At 46.1% G+C, this 20,167-nt stretch overlaps 1 protein-coding gene across 5 annotated transcripts in view; it reads left to right on the top strand.

Moving 5' to 3' along the window:
- Nucleotides 1-3,611: 3,611 nt before the first annotated feature.
- Nucleotides 3,612-20,167, top strand: part of LOC105906153 (5-hydroxytryptamine receptor 4) — an 80,152-nt gene continuing 63,596 nt past the window's right edge. For 3 of the 5 annotated variants that reach the window (XM_031568939.1, XM_031568936.1, XM_031568940.1), the window contains exons 1-2: nt 18,496-19,571; nt 19,959-20,046. In XM_031568939.1, the coding sequence (XP_031424799.1) occupies nt 19,982-20,046 (65 nt within the window). In that variant the 5' untranslated portion in view covers nt 18,496-19,571; nt 19,959-19,981. Of the gene's footprint in view, nt 4,199-4,489; nt 5,341-18,495; nt 19,572-19,958; nt 20,047-20,167 lie in introns of those variants that run through there. The other 2 variants (XM_031568938.2, XM_031568937.2) reach the window with 2 other exon arrangements.

Raw genomic sequence — 20,167 nt, 5'->3', positions numbered from 1 at the left:
TAGAGGCCATAGCCCAGCGGCCTCCAGCTGGCTTCTCCCTGAAGAGCGCCGTAGCCCAGCGTTCCAGCGTTCCAGCGCTCCAGCGCTCCAGCCGTGACTTCGCCACTTACTCACTTCAGGCTGGGGGGCTCTTGACCGGTTTGGACAAATCTCAGTTTATAAGGACAGGCCCGGAATGTTAAAGCATTCCTTATGGTGTGGCCGCATCTATTTGTCTCTGTGGTGGAGAGAGGGAGAGAGGGAAGGAGGGAAAGAGGGGGGGGGGGGGGGGAAGAGAGAGGGAAGAGAGAGGGAGAGATAGAAAGAGAGGGAAGAGAGGGGGGAAATATAAACAGACAGAGAAGGAGTGAGAACTAGCTAGAGATGATAAGAAGAAAGGGAGAAGAAAAGAGGGATGAAAAGAAAAGAAAATTCAAACCGGAAAGAGTACAAAAGAGTACGAAAGGGAACGAAAGAGTACGAAAGGGAACGAAAGAGAATGAAAGTAGCTTGCAAGATGATCCCGGCGTTGAAGAAGAAGGGAGTCCTTAGTGAACTGGAGGCTGAAATGGAATCTCCTTGGGTCATGTGATCCACTGGTAGTTGCAGTGATTAGATTCCTGGTTAATCAGGCCCCTGGTTCGCTGTTCCTTTCTGGTGTTCCTGGTGACGTAACCCAATGGCAGCACCGCTGGGCACACGCTCCAAAACAAATATCTTTTCCTGCGCTGTGCCAGCCTCCTTTTCCTGTTCAACAGAGTTATTTAAACCTGTTGTGCACAGCATTTAATATCCCAAGGCATTGGCCATTTTTGATTTAATAGGGATGCCCTGTGTTGACGATGCAAACAAATAAGTCCGACTGACGCACTTGAAATATAAAACCCGGGATCAGGATCGGGCTCGTAAATTTGTTGTCGGCAAAATGAACGGCGGAAAATATTCCATTTAGTCATGCATGAGAGGATGCGTTTAAAATAAGATTTTATATTTTAAGAGTGTGCTCGTACACATTCACTCACACACACACACACACACACACACACACACACACACACACACACACACTCACACATTACATTCTTTTTGTCAACACACACACATGCAAACGTATTCTGTATGTCTGCACACACACACACAAAGAGTGCAGAGGCCCAGAGTACGCACCATCAATGTTTACAAACTCCAGCAATTAGTCGTGGCCATAATGCCAGTGTGTTAGTGAGCAGCTTGGCACACACGTCCTGGGCAACTTGGAGAGATTTTCTCCTCTACTCCCTCCACAGGCCTCACAGCCTCAGTGCATGCCTATGAAAACCTCTTAACACCCCCACTCAACTACCCTCCACCTCAGTGAGGTACCCTGTGCCCCCAAGACAATCATGCCCTCATGCCAGCTTCCCCCCCCCACCAACCCCCACCTTTCAGACCTCACCCCCCCCCCCCTCAGACCTCACAGTAGAGCTCTCTGCCCCCCTCAGACAGGGTCCCCCCTCCATCCATCACCCTCTCGCCTCTCGCCTCTCTGGCCCCTGGCCTCTCGCCTCGTCTCGGGCCCTGTCTGGTTTCTGGACGTGTTTGCACATGTGGAGTCCTGGAGTGGGTGGGGCTAGTGGGGTGGTGCCCAGCAGGCCCGCATCTGACCTGTGGACTTAGAGTCCATGAAAACCAGACAGCAAACTGTGAAGTATTTGCCGTCCGTCCAGACAGGCCAGAAATCTTCCCGGTTTATTCTGGCAGGGTGAAGGAGCCACTTCATAATAAGGACGTCTGCCCCTCCCTCCTTCCCGAACACCGAGCACTCCTCAAACGACTCTGCAACGCTGCTGAAGAATCAACACTCAGGAACAGGTTTGTCCTGCAAATGGACTCAGCTCTTCATGTTCATTAGGTCCTCCCTCCCTCCCTCTCTTCCTCTCTCCCTCTCTCCCTGGCGCTCAGGAGAAATACTCCACTGGGGCTCATCTGAGAGGGAGAAAAATGTCCAGTCCAGTTAACCCCCATCTAAAATGACACCGGAAAAAGCTGCGACACAGAAATGAATTTCATGGAAACTGAAGCGTGGTGGGAATTAAGCCAAGCGTTTGTGTTATGAGGTAGACACGCTTGTGCTCCGCCATATTTGGGCATGGTCACTCCGGGAACCTTAGGTCCTGTGATTGTTTTTGTAAGAGAATATTTTTAGGGAGATCAGAAAGTCTTTTCAGCTCAGCATGATATTATTCCAATCGCTTGAAAGAATGGGAATGTATGAGTATTATTTTTAATATCGTGGAGAATGTTGACGGTTCCTGTGAAACGCTGCTCTCCTCGGGAGCCGGAGCGGCTCCGCCGTCTGCTTTCTGAATCGATGTGGACGGCCTCTGAGGAGGCAGAATGGATACAAAAACCTGACACATAAAACGGCCCGTAATAAATGTTTCCAATATTTCATCCGTGCGCTCACACCTGTTTTCAGTATGCTGTGCTCATAAACGACAGCCGCCAGTAGTCTTCCCATCGCTCTTCTTCTCTCTTCCAGAGATGAAGAGATGGACCTGATCTCAGTATTTTCAAGGTTCTCTCTCTCTCTCTCTCTCTCTCCCTCTCTATCCCTCTCTCTCTCTCTCCCTTTCTCTCTATCTCTCCCTCTCTATCTCTCTCTATCTCTTCTGTAGTTTTGGGAGATTATTATCCCCAGATAGGAGCAAACATGGCGTAGATGCCTTACCAGTGAAATGGGTCGAAATGAGGAGGGCGAGTGTGTATGCTCGTGTACGTGTGTTTGTGTGTGTGTGCGTGTGTTTGTGTGTGTGTGTGTGTGTGTGTGTGTGTCTGTGTGTGTGTGAGTGTGTGTGAGTGTTTGTGCCCAGGCAGACTGGCAGGGGACCTGTGGGTAAATTCAGCTCCGTTACTGCACTAATGAGTTCACTGGCCCCTCTCTCTAAAGGAGATTCACAAGGCATTATCTCTCTCCCTCCATTTCCCTCTCTTTCACTCTCTCTACCTCTCTCTCTCTCCCTCCCTCCCTTTTTCTCTTTCACTCTGTACCTCTCTCTCTGCCTCTCTTTCTCTTTCTCCCTTTCTCTCAAACACACACACATACTGGATCTCTCTCCAGTGTTTCTTCATCTCCCTCTCTCTGTCTCTCTCTCTCTCTCTTGCTTTCTCCCTCTCCACCCCATCCTTTTCTCCGCACCACTCCGCACCTGGGCAAAGGAGAAGCGGAAAGTTCAGCTCAGCTTGTTTGGAGGCCTGCTCTTTGAAAAGTGACACCATAACAAACTGGCCTAATTGAATGAACCCAGGACTGGTGGTGGCATCTGTGTGAGAGCCGCCGCGGAGGACTGTGTGTCTGCCAGCCTTGCTTTCCATGAGAGTATCCAATTGATTTGAGTGACACGGCACAACAGAAGACAGGGAGCACTGTCTGTGAATGCTGCTCCCTTTGCCTGCAATATAATTAGAGACAGCATTGCCTTTGATGACTGTCTGCAATAGAAATGAACTTTGATAGAAGATGAACAAAGCCATGTGAAATTGTTTTGTATTTGACAGAAAAATGTGAGTCTTTTGAAGTGGTTCAAAAATAATCCATTTGGACATGTTTGTATGTGTGTGTGTTGGTTGGAACATGCTGTACTGGATCGTTGCACAGATACTGCAGGCAGGAGTGGTCCGTTGGCCTAAATTGGGGAATGGAACTTTGACCCTCTGGCTCTTTCTTCCTCATGGGTGGAATCACCTCGTCATTGTCTCTGGCCAGAACACTAAGCAGAGTTCTGGATTCTAAGATTGCTTGGCTAATTACATTCCTCTCCTCTCCCTTCCCTTCATGGGGCTGGGGGGAGGGGTGGACTTTGTCAGGGCGGGCATTTAGACCAGAGTCAGTTGGCTTAAACCAACAGTAAGTGCTGTCTTCGTTTACACCGTGCCCATAACTCACTTATGGCTGCCATAAAAAAAAATGCCTCATTTACCACTGGTTGTTTCTGTGAAACATTTCCACTGGCCTGAATCAACTCTCATCTTCGCTTTCGAATCACAGTTTGACCGATTATAGTTTATTATTAAACACGACACCGTTTGGAACGCAAGTGCTGCCGAGGTTAAATGCACTCTGTCGGTGGAAATGCTCAAATGTGTTTGAAATTTCAGCTCAGCGTAGCGTGTCCTAGCGGAGAGGGCACCTCGGATGTACGGCCCACAGACGCTCTCTGACTGGTGCGCTAATGGACCCGTAAGTGCAACAGAGGACAACAAAGTAATATCTTTCTATTTCGGGGCTCCCATAGGGGACATGTTTGGAGACTCTGAACTCCCTGAGACACTAAAAACACAGAAACAGGCATGCTCTCAACATGGCCTGACAGAGAGAGAGAGAGAGTGTGTGTGTGTGTGTGTGTGTGTGTGTGTGTGTGTGTGTGTGTGTGTGTGAGATAGAGAGAGAAAGAGAGAAAGAGAGAGAAAGAAAGAGATAGAGAGCTGCATAATTCATAGATGGGAACGAGGGTCCAGGGAAGAGAGACAGAATGATTTTCTCTCGCTCATTTCTCCCCCAATTACGACAGGAATATTATTCACCCTGTTTACAGAGAGGGATTGAAGTCATGTTGGTCGCATGTGCAGGGGCAAGTTCTCTTCAAGAAACTCCAAAGGATAGATTGAAGAGACGAGTGCCTAGAAACCTGCAAACACACGAGTGGTTGGACTCTGCTCTTGAAGGCCATGAGACGGAAAAGGCACCCAGACTGCTGGTAATGGGTTGTAAAATTGCAGGGGGTGTTAAGGTTGTAAAAATACAGCATCTACTGTCCGAACGCAGGCAGATAGCAGACAGAAGAGCACATTGTTCTCAGTCTAACGAAGTGGCTTTGACTCAAGGCCCTGAGCATTTACAAGACTCGCTGCCTCCCTGGTAACACTACCGGCCCTGTGCAGTCATCTCACAGTTATTTCTGTTAATCTGCCAAGACCACCACCACTTCTCTCCTTGATAGGGTAATGACAGCACGAGGGGCCGAGATAATTCCTCGTAATTAGAGTTTATCCTCCCAAAGCGAGCCCACAACACGGCTCGTATCGAATGATCACAGAAGGATCGGAAACATTTTCCGGGCCAGTGAAATCCCAGCGCCCAGAGCGGGAACTCGACCTCCATGCATTATGGAGGGGAACCATATAGGGAGCAGCTCTCCAGGGCCAGACAGGCAGCCAAGGCAGCGTGGCAGTTAGAGGCTGGGGCAGAGGCGCGCTGATCCAATGAGCACGGTTGATGGACTGCAGACGCACTGAGGGTGCTGACCACGACACTCAGGACCTCTCCTATATTGGCCTGGAGGAAAGGCTGTGGCAGTATAACTGCCTACCAAAACTTTGCAGGTGAATTTGATCGGGGAATCTGTTGTGTTCCACTGAAATCTGTTGTGTTCCACTGGAATCTGTTGTGTTGCCAGAGTTCTGTCCTGAAGGCTGTTAGTTACTGACATAATTCTGACACAATACTGACATAATACTGACAAACTCAGGCTCAGGCTTGTGCCCTGGAGTTCAGTTAGACGGTTATGTTGTTTATGGCGTTTATGCTGTTCTGGTGCAGTGGCCTGGACTGTGCTGCTTTTTCTGGTTGGTCATTGAATAAGTTAAATCGTCCTGGAAGCGTCATACTTGCAGAAAAATAAGGGAAAGAAAACGAAAAAAGAATGGAGCGAGCGTGAGCCTTTTTTATTGGCCACTCAGGTATTTGATTAAAAGCGATGAGTCATCTCAGGGAGGTGGTGAGAGCAGAGGGTGTCAGGATGAGTTTCACAAGCCTTTTGAAAGAGAGTGCTGTGAGTGTTTGTGTGTGTGTGTGTGTGTGTGTGTGTGTGTGTGAGAGAGTGAGTGTGTCTGTGTGTGTGTGTGTGTGTGTGTGTGAGAGTGAGTGTGTGTGTGTCTGCGTGTGCGAGTGCGTGTGCGAGTGCGAGTGCGTGTGCGAGAGTGATCGTGTGTGTGTGTGTGTGTGTGTGTGTGTGCAGTGGCGGTTCTACATGGAATTACACCCCGGGCGAGACCCCCTCTGAGCGCCCCCCCCCCCCCCCCCCCCCCCGCCGAAAAAAAAAAATTCGTATTTATTTTTTATTATAACAATATAAGTGAAAGACAAACTTAAATGTATCAATTGCACAAATCCTTCAATAGAACATTTGAATAACAAACTTAAGAGGATCAATCCACACATCATGTACATTAATGTTAGCTAACCAGCTCTCTGCAAGTTAGGTTGTGCAAGCACTCAACATGCATTATGGTTAGTTGAGTTAGCTAATCGTGGCTAACGGGATTTCGCTAACGCTTGCTAGTATAGTTGTGTCAAAAGGAAATCTATGGTCTAACCAGCTAGCTATCGACCTGTTCATTATTAAGATTATACTAGTACTCTGTATGCTGTTATATTCTAGCTATATTCTTTAGTTGTGGCTAGCGGGATTTCGCTAACACTTTAGCCTAGTGTCAGATGAATGAACATGTTCATACCCTATGGTCAAATCAGCTAGCTGACGCTAGCTAGCAAACAATTATGTTGGTGCTCAACATTAGCTGGTTGCCTTAATAGGAATGTAGGTTAAGTTACACGTGACTGAAAACACAATGTAATAGACTACTCTGTAAAAGATGTATTCAATTTCCCTCGGGATAAATAAAGTATCTATCTATCTATACTCTGCTAACTACTACCTTCACCAGTTGGATAAGTTGAAGCAGTCAGTGGTCTCCTTCCACCAATTCGCCTTGCCCTTGGTGACCACATAATCGTTCTGTATTACCTATTTGTATTAGCCATTTCACACAATTCAGAAAAAACGAAAACGTGCAGGAATTATAGGCCTGTAATTATAATGTTATGAATGTGCGTTATTTGGAAGAAAGTCGAGGTGTGACTGCTATACAGTGGACCCCCCACCCCCTTGTCCGTTCCATTTGGGAGACTCAGAGGTGAACTGTCCCCCGCGCCCCCTCCCCTTCCCCTTCCCCCTTCTCCCTTCTCACTCAGGATCTGTCCACGGCACCTTCTTAGCGAACAGAGGCGCCTGCAGCTGCAGGGGGCGCCAATTTGCCAATTCCACACACAGTGATATGATAGATAATAGAAAACCGCTTCGCGGCCCAGATGATTTTTTTTTTAAGTGCTCGTTCCGCCCCCCACGTCTTATGAAAAAGTGCCGCCCCGGGCGGCTGCCCGGTTCGCCCGTGCCTAAAACCGCCCCTGTGTGTGTGTGTGGGTGTGTGTGTGCGTCAGTGGCGGCTGGTGGTTTTTAAAGTGAGGGAGGAAGGACTGCGCGCTTGGTTGCCATTGGCCTGCTTATTCTGTTGGTGGCATAAGTATGTGAGATACAAGTTGTTTCAGGGTGTTTTTGTGAACTACAGTACAAAATAGTAGGCAGGGATCAAATTGATACAAAGCCACCAGTGTGGCACAATTGTACTTTGAAAGCTGGTGGACAGCATGTCTGGACTAGACAAGGCCAGAAGGAAAGGATGCAAAGCCAATTAGTCAAATCAGGCCTACTCTTGATTTGAAAAACTAAATACAAAATTCTGGGCCTATCATTGGGCCTATTTCCTCCCTCAATTACTGAAGCTATTGGTTATTATTTGACTAATTTTATTTTCAGCTGCAATTGTTTTAAGAAAAATTAAGACACAAGACCGAAAGTGATGCCATTTAAAATGCATCATGCTCTGAATCATTCACTAAGTAGCCTAATATGAGGCCAATGCCCAAGTGACAACGTAGGCTAATTAGAATAGATACGAAACACATCGCGTTCTGAAACATTCATTAACAATTTCCATTTTGAATGTCAGCTGAACAAGAACAATTCTTGCATGCCTAGATAGGCAGTTGCATACATAAGTCTCTTCAAAACCTCCCTATTTTGGCGCACTTTAGCATTGTGGTGCGCGATTTGCAACCGCACACCCTCATCCACGACCTGATCAATTGGCATGGTGCTGTCATGGAAAATGGTGTCCGAGTGCCAAAAGGGGTCCGGGTGATGTAATATTGGCTTTCGAACGACTCTTGAGTGACAGTTGCTATACCAACGGTAGCATTACGTCACCCGGACACTTTTTTGGAAGTGACAGACTTGCGCTGCATTAAATACCTCAATAACGCAATTTACCCCAGAGCATCTCCCATTATACTTCTCTACCTGAGACCAGCTTGCCTGTATTTTACCTGCCATAAACCAAGCAAAACAACCATGTGCTTGATGTTTGACTGTGTTAGGAAAGTTGTTGACTTGCTAGTTTGTTATAGTATCAAAGTAATCAAATTTCAGGTTCGCACTAGCATCTTGTTAGCGATTAGCAATTCCTTTGTTGTGTTGCTCTAAGAAAGTCCTTAATGTGTTGTGATTATTAGACATGTCTGACGGCACCCACAATTACATTTTCCCAAAACAGGGAATTGTTTGCATCACCTTTAACTGTAGAGCACAACTGAGTAATTGCTAATTGCTAACGAGATGCTAGCGGCGAAACCTGTTGAAATTTGCTACAGGATACCGGCAAGGCAGGTGTAGCTAAAACTACAGCTTAGTCTCTTAATATTGTGCCTAAAAGGACACTATGTAACCCGGACACTTTTTGGCTATCAGTCAGATAGTCTCAAGAGTTGTTCGAAAGCCATCAACTGCTTTTTAGTCGCGTAATATTGGCTGCCAGTCTCCTGTAAGTAAGCACATAGGCGTAGCCACTAGCATCTCGTTAGCGATTAGCAATTCCCCCTTTGTGCAACAATCTTAAGCGACTAAAAAGTAGCTGATGGCTTTTCGAACGACTCTTGAGACTCACTGACTGATAGCCAAAAGGGGTCCGGGTGACGTAGTGTCCGTTTAGGCACAATATTAAGCGATTAAAAAGTAGCTGATGGCTTTCAAACGACTCTTGAGACTCACTGACTGATAGCCAAAAGGCGTCCGGGTTACGTAATGTCTGGGTTACGTAATGCTAGCGTTGGTATAGCAACTGTCACTCAAGAGTCGTTCGAAAGCCATTGTGACGTCGCCCGGACCCCTTTTCGCAGCCGGACACCTTTTTCCATGACAGTGCCTAGCAAGGACAACCGAATTGCTGCACCAACGTGGTCTTGGCATTTATCATGACGTTTTGTTGCCCTGTCCAAATTTTTTATGTCGGCGAATCCATTTACAGACCATGTGTGTGATTTACCCATGAACAGGGCCAGCAGTATAGCCGATTGTTAGTAATTGTACCAGTGAGCCATGAGTATTTCGCATACCAGTTAGCATTAACGGCAGCGGTTTTACCACTGGGTTTAGTGACTTGAATTTTTGGAAGTGGTCTCCCTGTTGTTTTCATACTAACGGTTTATTCAATAAAACATGTACAATGTCTTCGTTCTCCATTGCACATCTCTTTATTTGCAATATTTCTACAACAATCCAAGGTTGAAGTTCTATCGATATCCTACCTACAGCAGAGTCGAGCCGGGTAACTTCTTTCGCTCTTAATGTGTAATCCCCTCTCTCCAACGCCAAATCCGTTGTTTATTGGTTAAGCGATGTTGGCGCAGACTCAGACGCTAGGGAGGTCTTTCCTCCCCTGGGCAATGTAAGTGAATGAGCCCCACGAGCCGCCAGTATCAGAGACCGAATACATTGATCTTAATAGGGGCAAAAGGGAGGACGGCGCTCCGTGCAATAATTTCTGGTTACGATAGGGGGTGCTAATGTTATTTTAATTCAGGGAAACGAATTGTGATGTGCATAGTATTAAATACTGATATCAAACTGCATTTTTAAAGGAGTTTAGTCAGTTCAATTAAAAAAATAAATTCTCAAAAAGTTTGGGGAGGTTCTTCCTCCGTTTCCTCAATGAAAGAGCCTCCTCTGGTGTGCGTGTGCATGTGCGAGTGCGTGTGCGAATGCGCGAGCGTGTGAGTGAGTGTGTGTGTGTGTGTGTGTGTGTGTGTGTGTGCAAGTGTGAGTGTTTGCTCTATCAAATGAACTGATAACCCTCTCAGGATGTGAGAGGGACATCTGGTCGATTTGACAGCCTCTCAGCACAGACGGAAACTCGTCTCCTCCGGGCTGGAGCGTCCCGTCAAATCTGGGCACCACTCACGCGTGTTTCTGACCTTTTTTTTTAAAAATCTGACAGCTGTCAAAGAGACATTATATAATTTGCCAAATGGGTCAGAAGTCAATGAGATGCAGTATTGCATAATGAAATAATCAATTACCATAAGGTCCACTGGGGCTGAACAGCTCTGGTTTTGTACTTGGAAACGGAAACAGCAAAGCTATTCGACCTCCCACAGGTGAGTCTGAGCTGAACACAAGCCAGACCAGTGCCAGACCAGGGCCAGACCAGTGCCAGACCAGGGCCAGACCAGTGCCAGACCAGGGACAGACCAGGGCCAGACCAGGGCCAGACCAGGGCCAGACCAGTGCCAGACCAGTACCAGACCGGGGACGCCCCCCCCCCCCCCCCCCCCCCCGCCGAAAAAAAAAAATTCGTATTTATTTTTTATTATAACAATATAAGTGAAAGACAAACTTAAATGTATCAATTGCACAAATCCTTCAATAGAACATTTGAATAACAAACTTAAGAGGATCAATCCACACATCATGTACATTAATGTTAGCTAACCAGCTCTCTGCAAGTTAGGTTGTGCAAGCACTCAACATGCATTATGGTTAGTTGAGTTAGCTAATCGTGGCTAACGGGATTTCGCTAACGCTTGCTAGTATAGTTGTGTCAAAAGGAAATCTATGGTCTAACCAGCTAGCTATCGACCTGTTCATTATTAAGATTATACTAGTACTCTGTATGCTGTTATATTCTAGCTATATTCTTTAGTTGTGGCTAGCGGGATTTCGCTAACACTTTAGCCTAGTGTCAGATGAATGAACATGTTCATACCCTATGGTCAAATCAGCTAGCTGACGCTAGCTAGCAAACAATTATGTTGGTGCTCAACATTAGCTGGTTGCCTTAATAGGAATGTAGGTTAAGTTACACGTGACTGAAAACACAATGTAATAGACTACTCTGTAAAAGATGTATTCAATTTCCCTCGGGATAAATAAAGTATCTATCTATCTATACTCTGCTAACTACTACCTTCACCAGTTGGATAAGTTGAAGCAGTCAGTGGTCTCCTTCCACCAATTCGCCTTGCCCTTGGTGACCACATAATCGTTCTGTATTACCTATTTGTATTAGCCATTTCACACAATTCAGAAAAAAACGAAAACGTGCAGGAATTATAGGCCTGTAATTATAATGTTATGAATGTGCGTTATTTGGAAGAAAGTCGAGGTGTGACTGCTATACAGTGGACCCCCCACCCCCTTGTCCGTTCCATTTGGGAGACTCAGAGGTGAACTGTCCCCCGCGCCCCCTCCCCTTCCCCTTCCCCCTTCTCCCTTCTCACTCAGGATCTGTCCACGGCACCTTCTTAGCGAACAGAGGCGCCTGCAGCTGCAGGGGGCGCCAATTTGCCAATTCCACACACAGTGATATGATAGATAATAGAAAACCGCTTCGCGGCCCAGATGATTTTTTTTTTAAGTGCTCGTTCCGCCCCCACGTCTTATGAAAAAGTGCCGCCCCGGGCGGCTGCCCGGTTCGCCCGTGCCTAAAACCGCCCCTGTGTGTGTGTGTGGGTGTGTGTGTGCGTCAGTGGCGGCTGGTGGTTTTTAAAGTGAGGGAGGAAGGACTGCGCGCTTGGTTGCCATTGGCCTGCTTATTCTGTTGGTGGCATAAGTATGTGAGATACAAGTTGTTTCAGGGTGTTTTTGTGAACTACAGTACAAAATAGTAGGCAGGGATCAAATTGATACAAAGCCACCAGTGTGGCACAATTGTACTTTGAAAGCTGGTGGACAGCATGTCTGGACTAGACAAGGCCAGAAGGAAAGGATGCAAAGCCAATTAGTCAAATCAGGCCTACTCTTGATTTGAAAAACTAAATACAAAATTCTGGGCCTATCATTGGGCCTATTTCCTCCCTCAATTACTGAAGCTATTGGTTATTATTTGACTAATTTTATTTTCAGCTGCAATTGTTTTAAGAAAAATTAAGACACAAGACCGAAAGTGATGCCATTTAAAATGCATCATGCTCTGAATCATTCACTAAGTAGCCTAATATGAGGCCAATGCCCAAGTGACAACGTAGGCTAATTAGAATAGATACGAAACACATCGCGTTCTGAAACATTCATTAACAATTTCCATTTTGAATGTCAGCTGAACAAGAACAATTCTTGCATGCCTAGATAGGCAGTTGCATACATAAGTCTCTTCAAAACCTCCCTATTTTGGCGCACTTTAGCATTGTGGTGCGCGATTTGCAACCGCACACCCTCATCCACGACCTGATCAATTGGCATGGTGCTGTCATGGAAAATGGTGTCCGAGTGCCAAAAGGGGTCCGGGTGATGTAATATTGGCTTTCGAACGACTCTTGAGTGACAGTTGCTATACCAACGGTAGCATTACGTCACCCGGACACTTTTTTGGAAGTGACAGACTTGCGCTGCATTAAATACCTCAATAACGCAATTTACCCCAGAGCATCTCCCATTATACTTCTCTACCTGAGACCAGCTTGCCTGTATTTTACCTGCCATAAACCAAGCAAAACAACCATGTGCTTGATGTTTGACTGTGTTAGGAAAGTTGTTGACTTGCTAGTTTGTTATAGTATCAAAGTAATCAAATTTCAGGTTCGCACTAGCATCTTGTTAGCGATTAGCAATTCCTTTGTTGTGTTGCTCTAAGAAAGTCCTTAATGTGTTGTGATTATTAGACATGTCTGACGGCACCCACAATTACATTTTCCCAAAACAGGGAATTGTTTGCATCACCTTTAACTGTAGAGCACAACTGAGTAATTGCTAATTGCTAACGAGATGCTAGCGGCGAAACCTGTTGAAATTTGCTACAGGATACCGGCAAGGCAGGTGTAGCTAAAACTACAGCTTAGTCTCTTAATATTGTGCCTAAAAGGACACTATGTAACCCGGACACTTTTTGGCTATCAGTCAGATAGTCTCAAGAGTTGTTCGAAAGCCATCAACTGCTTTTTAGTCGCGTAATATTGGCTGCCAGTCTCCTGTAAGTAAGCACATAGGCGTAGCCACTAGCATCTCGTTAGCGATTAGCAATTCCCCCTTTGTGCAACAATCTTAAGCGACTAAAAAGTAGCTGATGGCTTTCGAACGACTCTTGAGACTCACTGACTGATAGCCAAAAGGGGTCCGGGTGACGTAGTGTCCGTTTAGGCACAATATTAAGCGATTAAAAAGTAGCTGATGGCTTTCAAACGACTCTTGAGACTCACTGACTGATAGCCAAAAGGCGTCCGGGTTACGTAATGTCTGGGTTACGTAATGCTAGCGTTGGTATAGCAACTGTCACTCAAGAGTCGTTCGAAAGCCATTGTGACGTCGCCCGGACCCCTTTTCGCAGCCGGACACCTTTTTCCATGACAGTGCCTAGCAAGGACAACCGAATTGCTGCACCAACGTGGTCTTGGCATTTATCATGACGTTTTGTTGCCCTGTCCAAATTTTTTATGTCGGCGAATCCATTTACAGACCATGTGTGTGATTTACCCATGAACAGGGCCAGCAGTATAGCCGATTGTTAGTAATTGTACCAGTGAGCCATGAGTATTTCGCATACCAGTTAGCATTAACGGCAGCGGTTTTACCACTGGGTTTAGTGACTTGAATTTTTGGAAGTGGTCTCCCTGTTGTTTTCATACTAACGGTTTATTCAATAAAACATGTACAATGTCTTCGTTCTCCATTGCACATCTCTTTATTTGCAATATTTCTACAACAATCCAAGGTTGAAGTTCTATCGATATCCTACCTACAGCAGAGTCGAGCCGGGTAACTTCTTTCGCTCTTAATGTGTAATCCCCTCTCTCCAACGCCAAATCCGTTGTTTATTGGTTAAGCGATGTTGGCGCAGACTCAGACGCTAGGGAGGTCTTTCCTCCCCTGGGCAATGTAAGTGAATGAGCCCCACGAGCCGCCAGTATCAGAGACCGAATACATTGATCTTAATAGGGGCAAAAAGGGAGGACGGCGCTCCGTGCAATAATTTCTGGTTACGATAGGGGGTGCTAATGTTATTTTAATTCAGGGAAACGAATTGTGATGTGCATAGTATTAAATACTGATATCAAACTGCATTTTTAAAGGAGTTTAGTCAGTTCAATTAAAAAAATAAATTCTCAAAAAGTTTGGGGAGGTTCTTCCTCCGTTTCCTCAATGAAAGAGCCTCCTCTGGTGTGCGTGTGCATGTGCGAGTGCGTGTGCGAATGCGCGAGCGTGTGAGTGAGTGTGTGTGTGTGTGTGTGTGTGTGTGTGTGTGCAAGTGTGAGTGTTTGCTCTATCAAATGAACTGATAACCCTCTCAGGATGTGAGAGGGACATCTGGTCGATTTGACAGCCTCTCAGCACAGACGGAAACTCGTCTCCTCCGGGCTGGAGCGTCCCGTCAAATCTGGGCACCACTCACGCGTGTTTCTGACCTTTTTTTTTAAAAATCTGACAGCTGTCAAAGAGACATTATATAATTTGCCAAATGGGTCAGAAGTCAATGAGATGCAGTATTGCATAATGAAATAATCAATTACCATAAGGTCCACTGGGGCTGAACAGCTCTGGTTTTGTACTTGGAAACGGAAACAGCAAAGCTATTCGACCTCCCACAGGTGAGTCTGAGCTGAACACAAGCCAGACCAGTGCCAGACCAGGGCCAGACCAGTGCCAGACCAGGGCCAGACCAGTGCCAGACCAGGGACAGACCAGGGCCAGACCAGGGCCAGACCAGGGCCAGACCAGTGCCAGACCAGTACCAGACCGGGGACCCTGCTTCATAAGACTAACATAACCACGTCGTAATATTTTCATGGTTGAATTTGGAGTGCTGTCATGACAAGTATTGATAATGGTAACCAGGCCCATGTTCATTTACATTAACATTTATATTTACATTTATATTTACATTTACATTAACATTTATATTTACATTTAAATTCATATTTAGACATTTATGTATTTAATCCACAGTGATTTACAGCTGTGGATCAACAATCAGGCTACATTAGCAAGTCTCCTTATTAGACATGTTAGACTCCTTAAAACAGCAATCAGGCTACATTAGCAAGTCTCCTTAGGACAGTTTCAGGCTACAGCAAGTCTTATTAGACACATTAGACTCCTTAGGACAGCAATCAGGCTACAGCAGGTGTCCTTATTAGACATATTAGGACAGTTTCAAAAACATTGCAAAGCAAAAGAAATCTTAGCAACAACGGCAGCACTCTGTGGTAAACATTGAATGGGTGAGTGGAAATGGCATTATTACATCATCGTAACGTTATGCATCATAACGTTATGCAAGGCCAGAACCAATTGCCCATGACCCCCCCCCCCCCCCCCCCACCCCCACCCACATGAATGTGCTGTACAGTTACATACTAGAGGACCAATGTGGCAAGTGGATGTGCTGCACTGATCTCTGGACCAGACGGATGAAACACAGAATGGTGCCCAGCTGATAAGCGTCCTCAATGGGATGGCTAATCACGGAGTGTGATCTTCACATGTGTGTGAGGAAGAAGAGTCTCTTTTTGATGAGGAATGAACTGATCTAATTAACTAATTATCTAATTAATTAAGGAATGAGGGGGGTTTCCATCCATTGTCCCTCCATCAGCAGGGGAGTCACCTGGCACATGCGACATTCTGCCTTACAGGGTCCCACTCTCAGCGTACAGGAATGCACACACACACACACACGCACACACACACACATGCACACACACACACGCACACACACACACACACACACACACACACACACATAGATGGAGGGGAGCAGAGGATGAGTGAAGACACACTCTCTCTCACACTCACAGAAAGGCATATACTGCACACCTGCTGTGTTGCATTTAATATGTCGAATTGAAATAGAGAAACTCTTCACCACCACTCTAAAACACAAACACACACTGTTGACCACTCTAACACACACACACACACACACACACACACAAACACACACACACAAACACACTCTTGACTGAGCTGATTGCCTGCAGACTGAGCTGCTGGGGTAGAGATGAAAGAGACGTTTTGGAGGTTTGAAGAAGGGTTGGTCTCGGGCTACAGGAGCTATGGCCGCGTGCACAGAGCTGCTGACGACAGCAACAGCCGCGCTTGAAAGAGGAAGTGCACAGATCCAGCCTTTTCCATTTAAATCCAGGAAGACAAAGCAGACAGCAGGAATGTGTTGAGTAATGACAGGTTTAAGGCTCTTTTCTGAGCTGTTATCACCCTAACTACTATTTAAAATACAAAGGTCAGAGGTCACACGTGACAGCATATGGGTGGGTTGGAGGAAGGGGGCCATCTTGTTTAAAAACGAATATCGAGGAACATACTTCAGATTTGCAATCTAATGTTTCTTTGGGCAAAGCAATGGTTACAATATGGTTCTGCCTTACATAGACATGTCCTGCAGCCCTGCATGTCCCGTGTTTAGTTAGCTGATGTTTGTAATTCCTTTGTAATGAAAAGCACTGTGAGGACTGGACTATGGCATTCTCCAGTGTAGCTATGAATGTGGCTTTGGTTGGCTCTTAACCTGTCCCAGAACCCAGGAAGTTCCCTAGACTGATGGATGGCACCCCTTACGGCCAGCCTTTATGGTGGCTCAACAGTCGGACGTTGAATGTAGGAAATGTCATCACCATGAAATCAGTCATGTTCTTTATGCACACAGAGCGTTCCCAGATAAAAAGCTGCTACCGGAGGGGTTCCAATCAGGATGAGGCGTAGAACTCGGGGCCAGTTGAGGCCAGCGTATGTTTTAGTATCAGGTGTTGGCAGGGGCATTGAGTTCACTCCCATCTCCTGCAGTGAGGCTGCATTTTATTTTTCTGTGCGTTTTTTAAAGTTGTGCTCCAGAGTTGTCCCCAAAGACTCTGCTTGTGATTTTTCATCATAAAAAAGGTTATCAATGATAAATGATAAAAACATTTTAGATTCAATCTTACTTTTGTGCTGTTTATTTATTTCGTTTGGGCAAATGATTGGTTTTGATTGATGAGGTGACTGATGAGGTGACTAAGGCACTTCATAGAGCTATCCTCTGACGTTCGCCTCATGGTGACGCAAATACCCCCGCTGGCCCAAACACACATTTAGGACGACTTCGTAGTCCCATGGGAACCGACTTCATCAGATATTCTCCAAATTCAGAATAGTCTCCAGTGGTGATCTGGAAAGCGATTCATCCGCGCTGAAAGCAGATTGCCTGTGAGAATGAGTGGAGACCGGGCTCTCTGGTCATGTTTTATTTAGACATGCCAGTGCTGGGGCACTCTATTTGTGCAACGCTGTTTTTATCTTTTTTACATCGAAACAGCAACCAGAGCCATTGCACCACAGGGATGACTAGCAGGCCTGGGTAGGGATCAGGTTAAGGCTTGGGAAATGGACTGCATTTATATAGCGCTTTTCTACTCATAGACCACTCAAAGCGCTTTATATATGAATGCCTCAGACATCTACCCATTCATACACCGATGGCAGAGGCTGCTATCTAAGATGCCAACCTGCACACCAGAAGCGTTTGGGGGTTCAGTGTCTGGGCGTTCAGTGTCAAGGACACTTCGACACTTGGTGAGGAGGAGTCAGGATCGAACTAGAAATTTTCCGATTACTAATCGACTCCTCTACCTCCTGAACCTTTGAACTATGTATGGTGGTGGCACTTTATTTTACACATAGCCTTTGTTCCTTTGTAACCATAACAACACACCTTCTGCCCCTCAGGCAAACACAGAATCTTCTTTCCCCCCTCCAAGGTCAAATTCAGCAACATAACATGCTAATAATCAGTGTGCAAGTGCACTCGGATACTCTGAACTCCTTAATGCTAATTCTAGTCCACCCTAAGTTTTACCCAAGGAACCAAGTCCCAAAACTCTCTCTCTCTCTTTCTCTCTCTTTCTCTCTCTCTCTCTCTCTCTCTCTCTCTCTCAGCACTTCCTTTGGAGTTTGGAGGGCAAACAGACCCGACTTGTAGATTCTGCTGTTGCTAGTTGGAGTTTGTGCCGTAGGGAGGGTGTGTTGATATGCAGGACTTAGACAGTAGCATGTGTTATCTCAACCTATCTTGTGTACAAAGTTCTTGCCATGACAAGCTGATTGGGAGAAAGTGTGTGAGTGTGAGTATGTGAATGTTAGGCGTCCACGGAGGCTTGGAAACGATCTGTGTGTGTTTTAGTTGTTGTGTGTTTGTATGTGCAGTGTTTCCTTGTGTGTCTAGGTATGCATGTGTGTGTGTGTTCCATCATGTATGAGAGGTCTCCATGCTAAATGCTTGCTTCTGGAAGTTTCTCTCAACCCTTGGTAGTTAAACATAAGCATTTGTTGTAATGGTGAGAAGTTTGACACCTGCTGTCATGTGTATAGCTGCTTCATATCCTCTTCTCTACCCCCATCACTGGAAACAGGAGGAGGCAAACAGGTTAACCTGCTCTATATGAAGGATTCTCCCTGTTAAATGTTTTTTTTCCCCCTTTCTCTCTGCCACTGTTGCTCCAGAGGTTTCACGCCCGGAGACAGTGTGCATTGTTAATGGCGCTGCATGAATACAATTGAATCAGACTGAATTGTTTCCCTGCTTTGCCGCTTACAAAATGGTGCCATTGTTGTGCTAATGCAATGCTGACTGTGTGAATTGTAATTTAACATCACAGAGGGCCAGACGATCAATGCGAATCCGTGCCATGCTATTGTAGCTGTGCTAGAGTAGAACAAAGTAGTATTGCAGGGTTGGTTATTATCTGCGGAAATATAATTTTTTTGTCTTTTTGCTCTTATCATGTAGTGCAATTGTGATTCTTGAGGGTATTTTGTCAATGGAGTTAGCAGCTAAATGTTGTGACTGGTGCCAGGCCCAATCTGTGCTGGTGAGGGCTGCGTCACTGACGTGGGTGTTTGCTTGTTTATGAGTCAGGAGTGTTATCTAAGTAAACACTCCTCCTCAGGCCAAAACAAGTCATTGTTTGCCAAGTATTGAGGCCGGGATCATAAGTGAATGTGACTTGTATATTTAAATGGAATATTCATTAAGAATAGCGCTAAGTCAGCCTGTGTCTTTTCTGCTGCCGCAGAGTGGCTGATTATGTGCTCCTGTGGGTTGGACTGGACTCGGTGGAAAAGAGACTCATTGTTCCTGAGGAGTTTAATCCTCCGGACCTTGGCCTCTGTGGTAGATGGCAGTAATTCTAGATAAAGTACCTGCGTTTCGCTTGCCTCTCTTTTATTGGTTTCCGGCGTCCTTTACAGCAGTGACAGGGCATTCAACCCTTACGTAACCTCAAAATATCTGTAGCTAAAGTGGCTTTGGGTAGCTCTGGCTAGCCCCCGTGCTCCAGCCCAGCGCTGGTGTGGGAGTCTGGTGTCCTCTGCTTCGGGGGGTGGATAGAAAGATGAAAACTGCGAACTGAGGCTTTCTGGGAAAATAGTCTCGGCCTCACCCCGTATGCACCGTGTCAGGTTGGCTTCTGCTTCTCACTTTTATTGCTCCCCGGCCATCGAGTCGTATTGATTTTCCAGGCTATCTCACACCTGCATCTGTAGAGCAGGTTAATGTGAACTCGAGGGCCTCTCGAGTGATCTACCACCACTGTAGTCTTTTGCTTGCTTTTGATTAGTTCTGTTTCGTTTTATTTTGTTGTGTTTTGTTTTCGGGGGGCAGCTGTTGGTGTGGGTCATTAAATGCTTCCTGCGGTCCAGAGGTGTTCGATATGGAGGCCTGTGGCGGGTGACTGATTGGAAAGAACTTCGTGCCAATGGTGGTGCCGCCTGAGGGCAGGGGTCACGACCTCACCCCATCCCTCTGCTGTTGGCTGACCTCTCTATGTTTGTACTCTATCTCCACAGGGAGCCAGTGAGATGAAGGGCACATGAACATGAACGCCAGCGCTTCAGACACACGGCTCGTGATGGAGGGAGTCGCTATCAATGAGAGGTAAGGAGAAAGTTTGTGTGTGTGTGTGTGTGTGTGTGTTTGTGTGTGTGTGTGTGTGTGTGTGTGACACAGAGAGAGGGATAAAAAGAGAGAGAGAGTATATGTGTATGTGTGTGTGTGC

The sequence above is a fragment of the Clupea harengus genome, chromosome 6 (genome assembly GCF_900700415.2).
Source record: "Clupea harengus chromosome 6, Ch_v2.0.2, whole genome shotgun sequence".
Lineage (NCBI taxonomy): Eukaryota > Metazoa > Chordata > Actinopteri > Clupeiformes > Clupeidae > Clupea > Clupea harengus.
The sequence above is the reverse complement of the archived record's forward strand: the minus strand, read 5'-3'. Positions and strand labels throughout refer to the sequence as shown.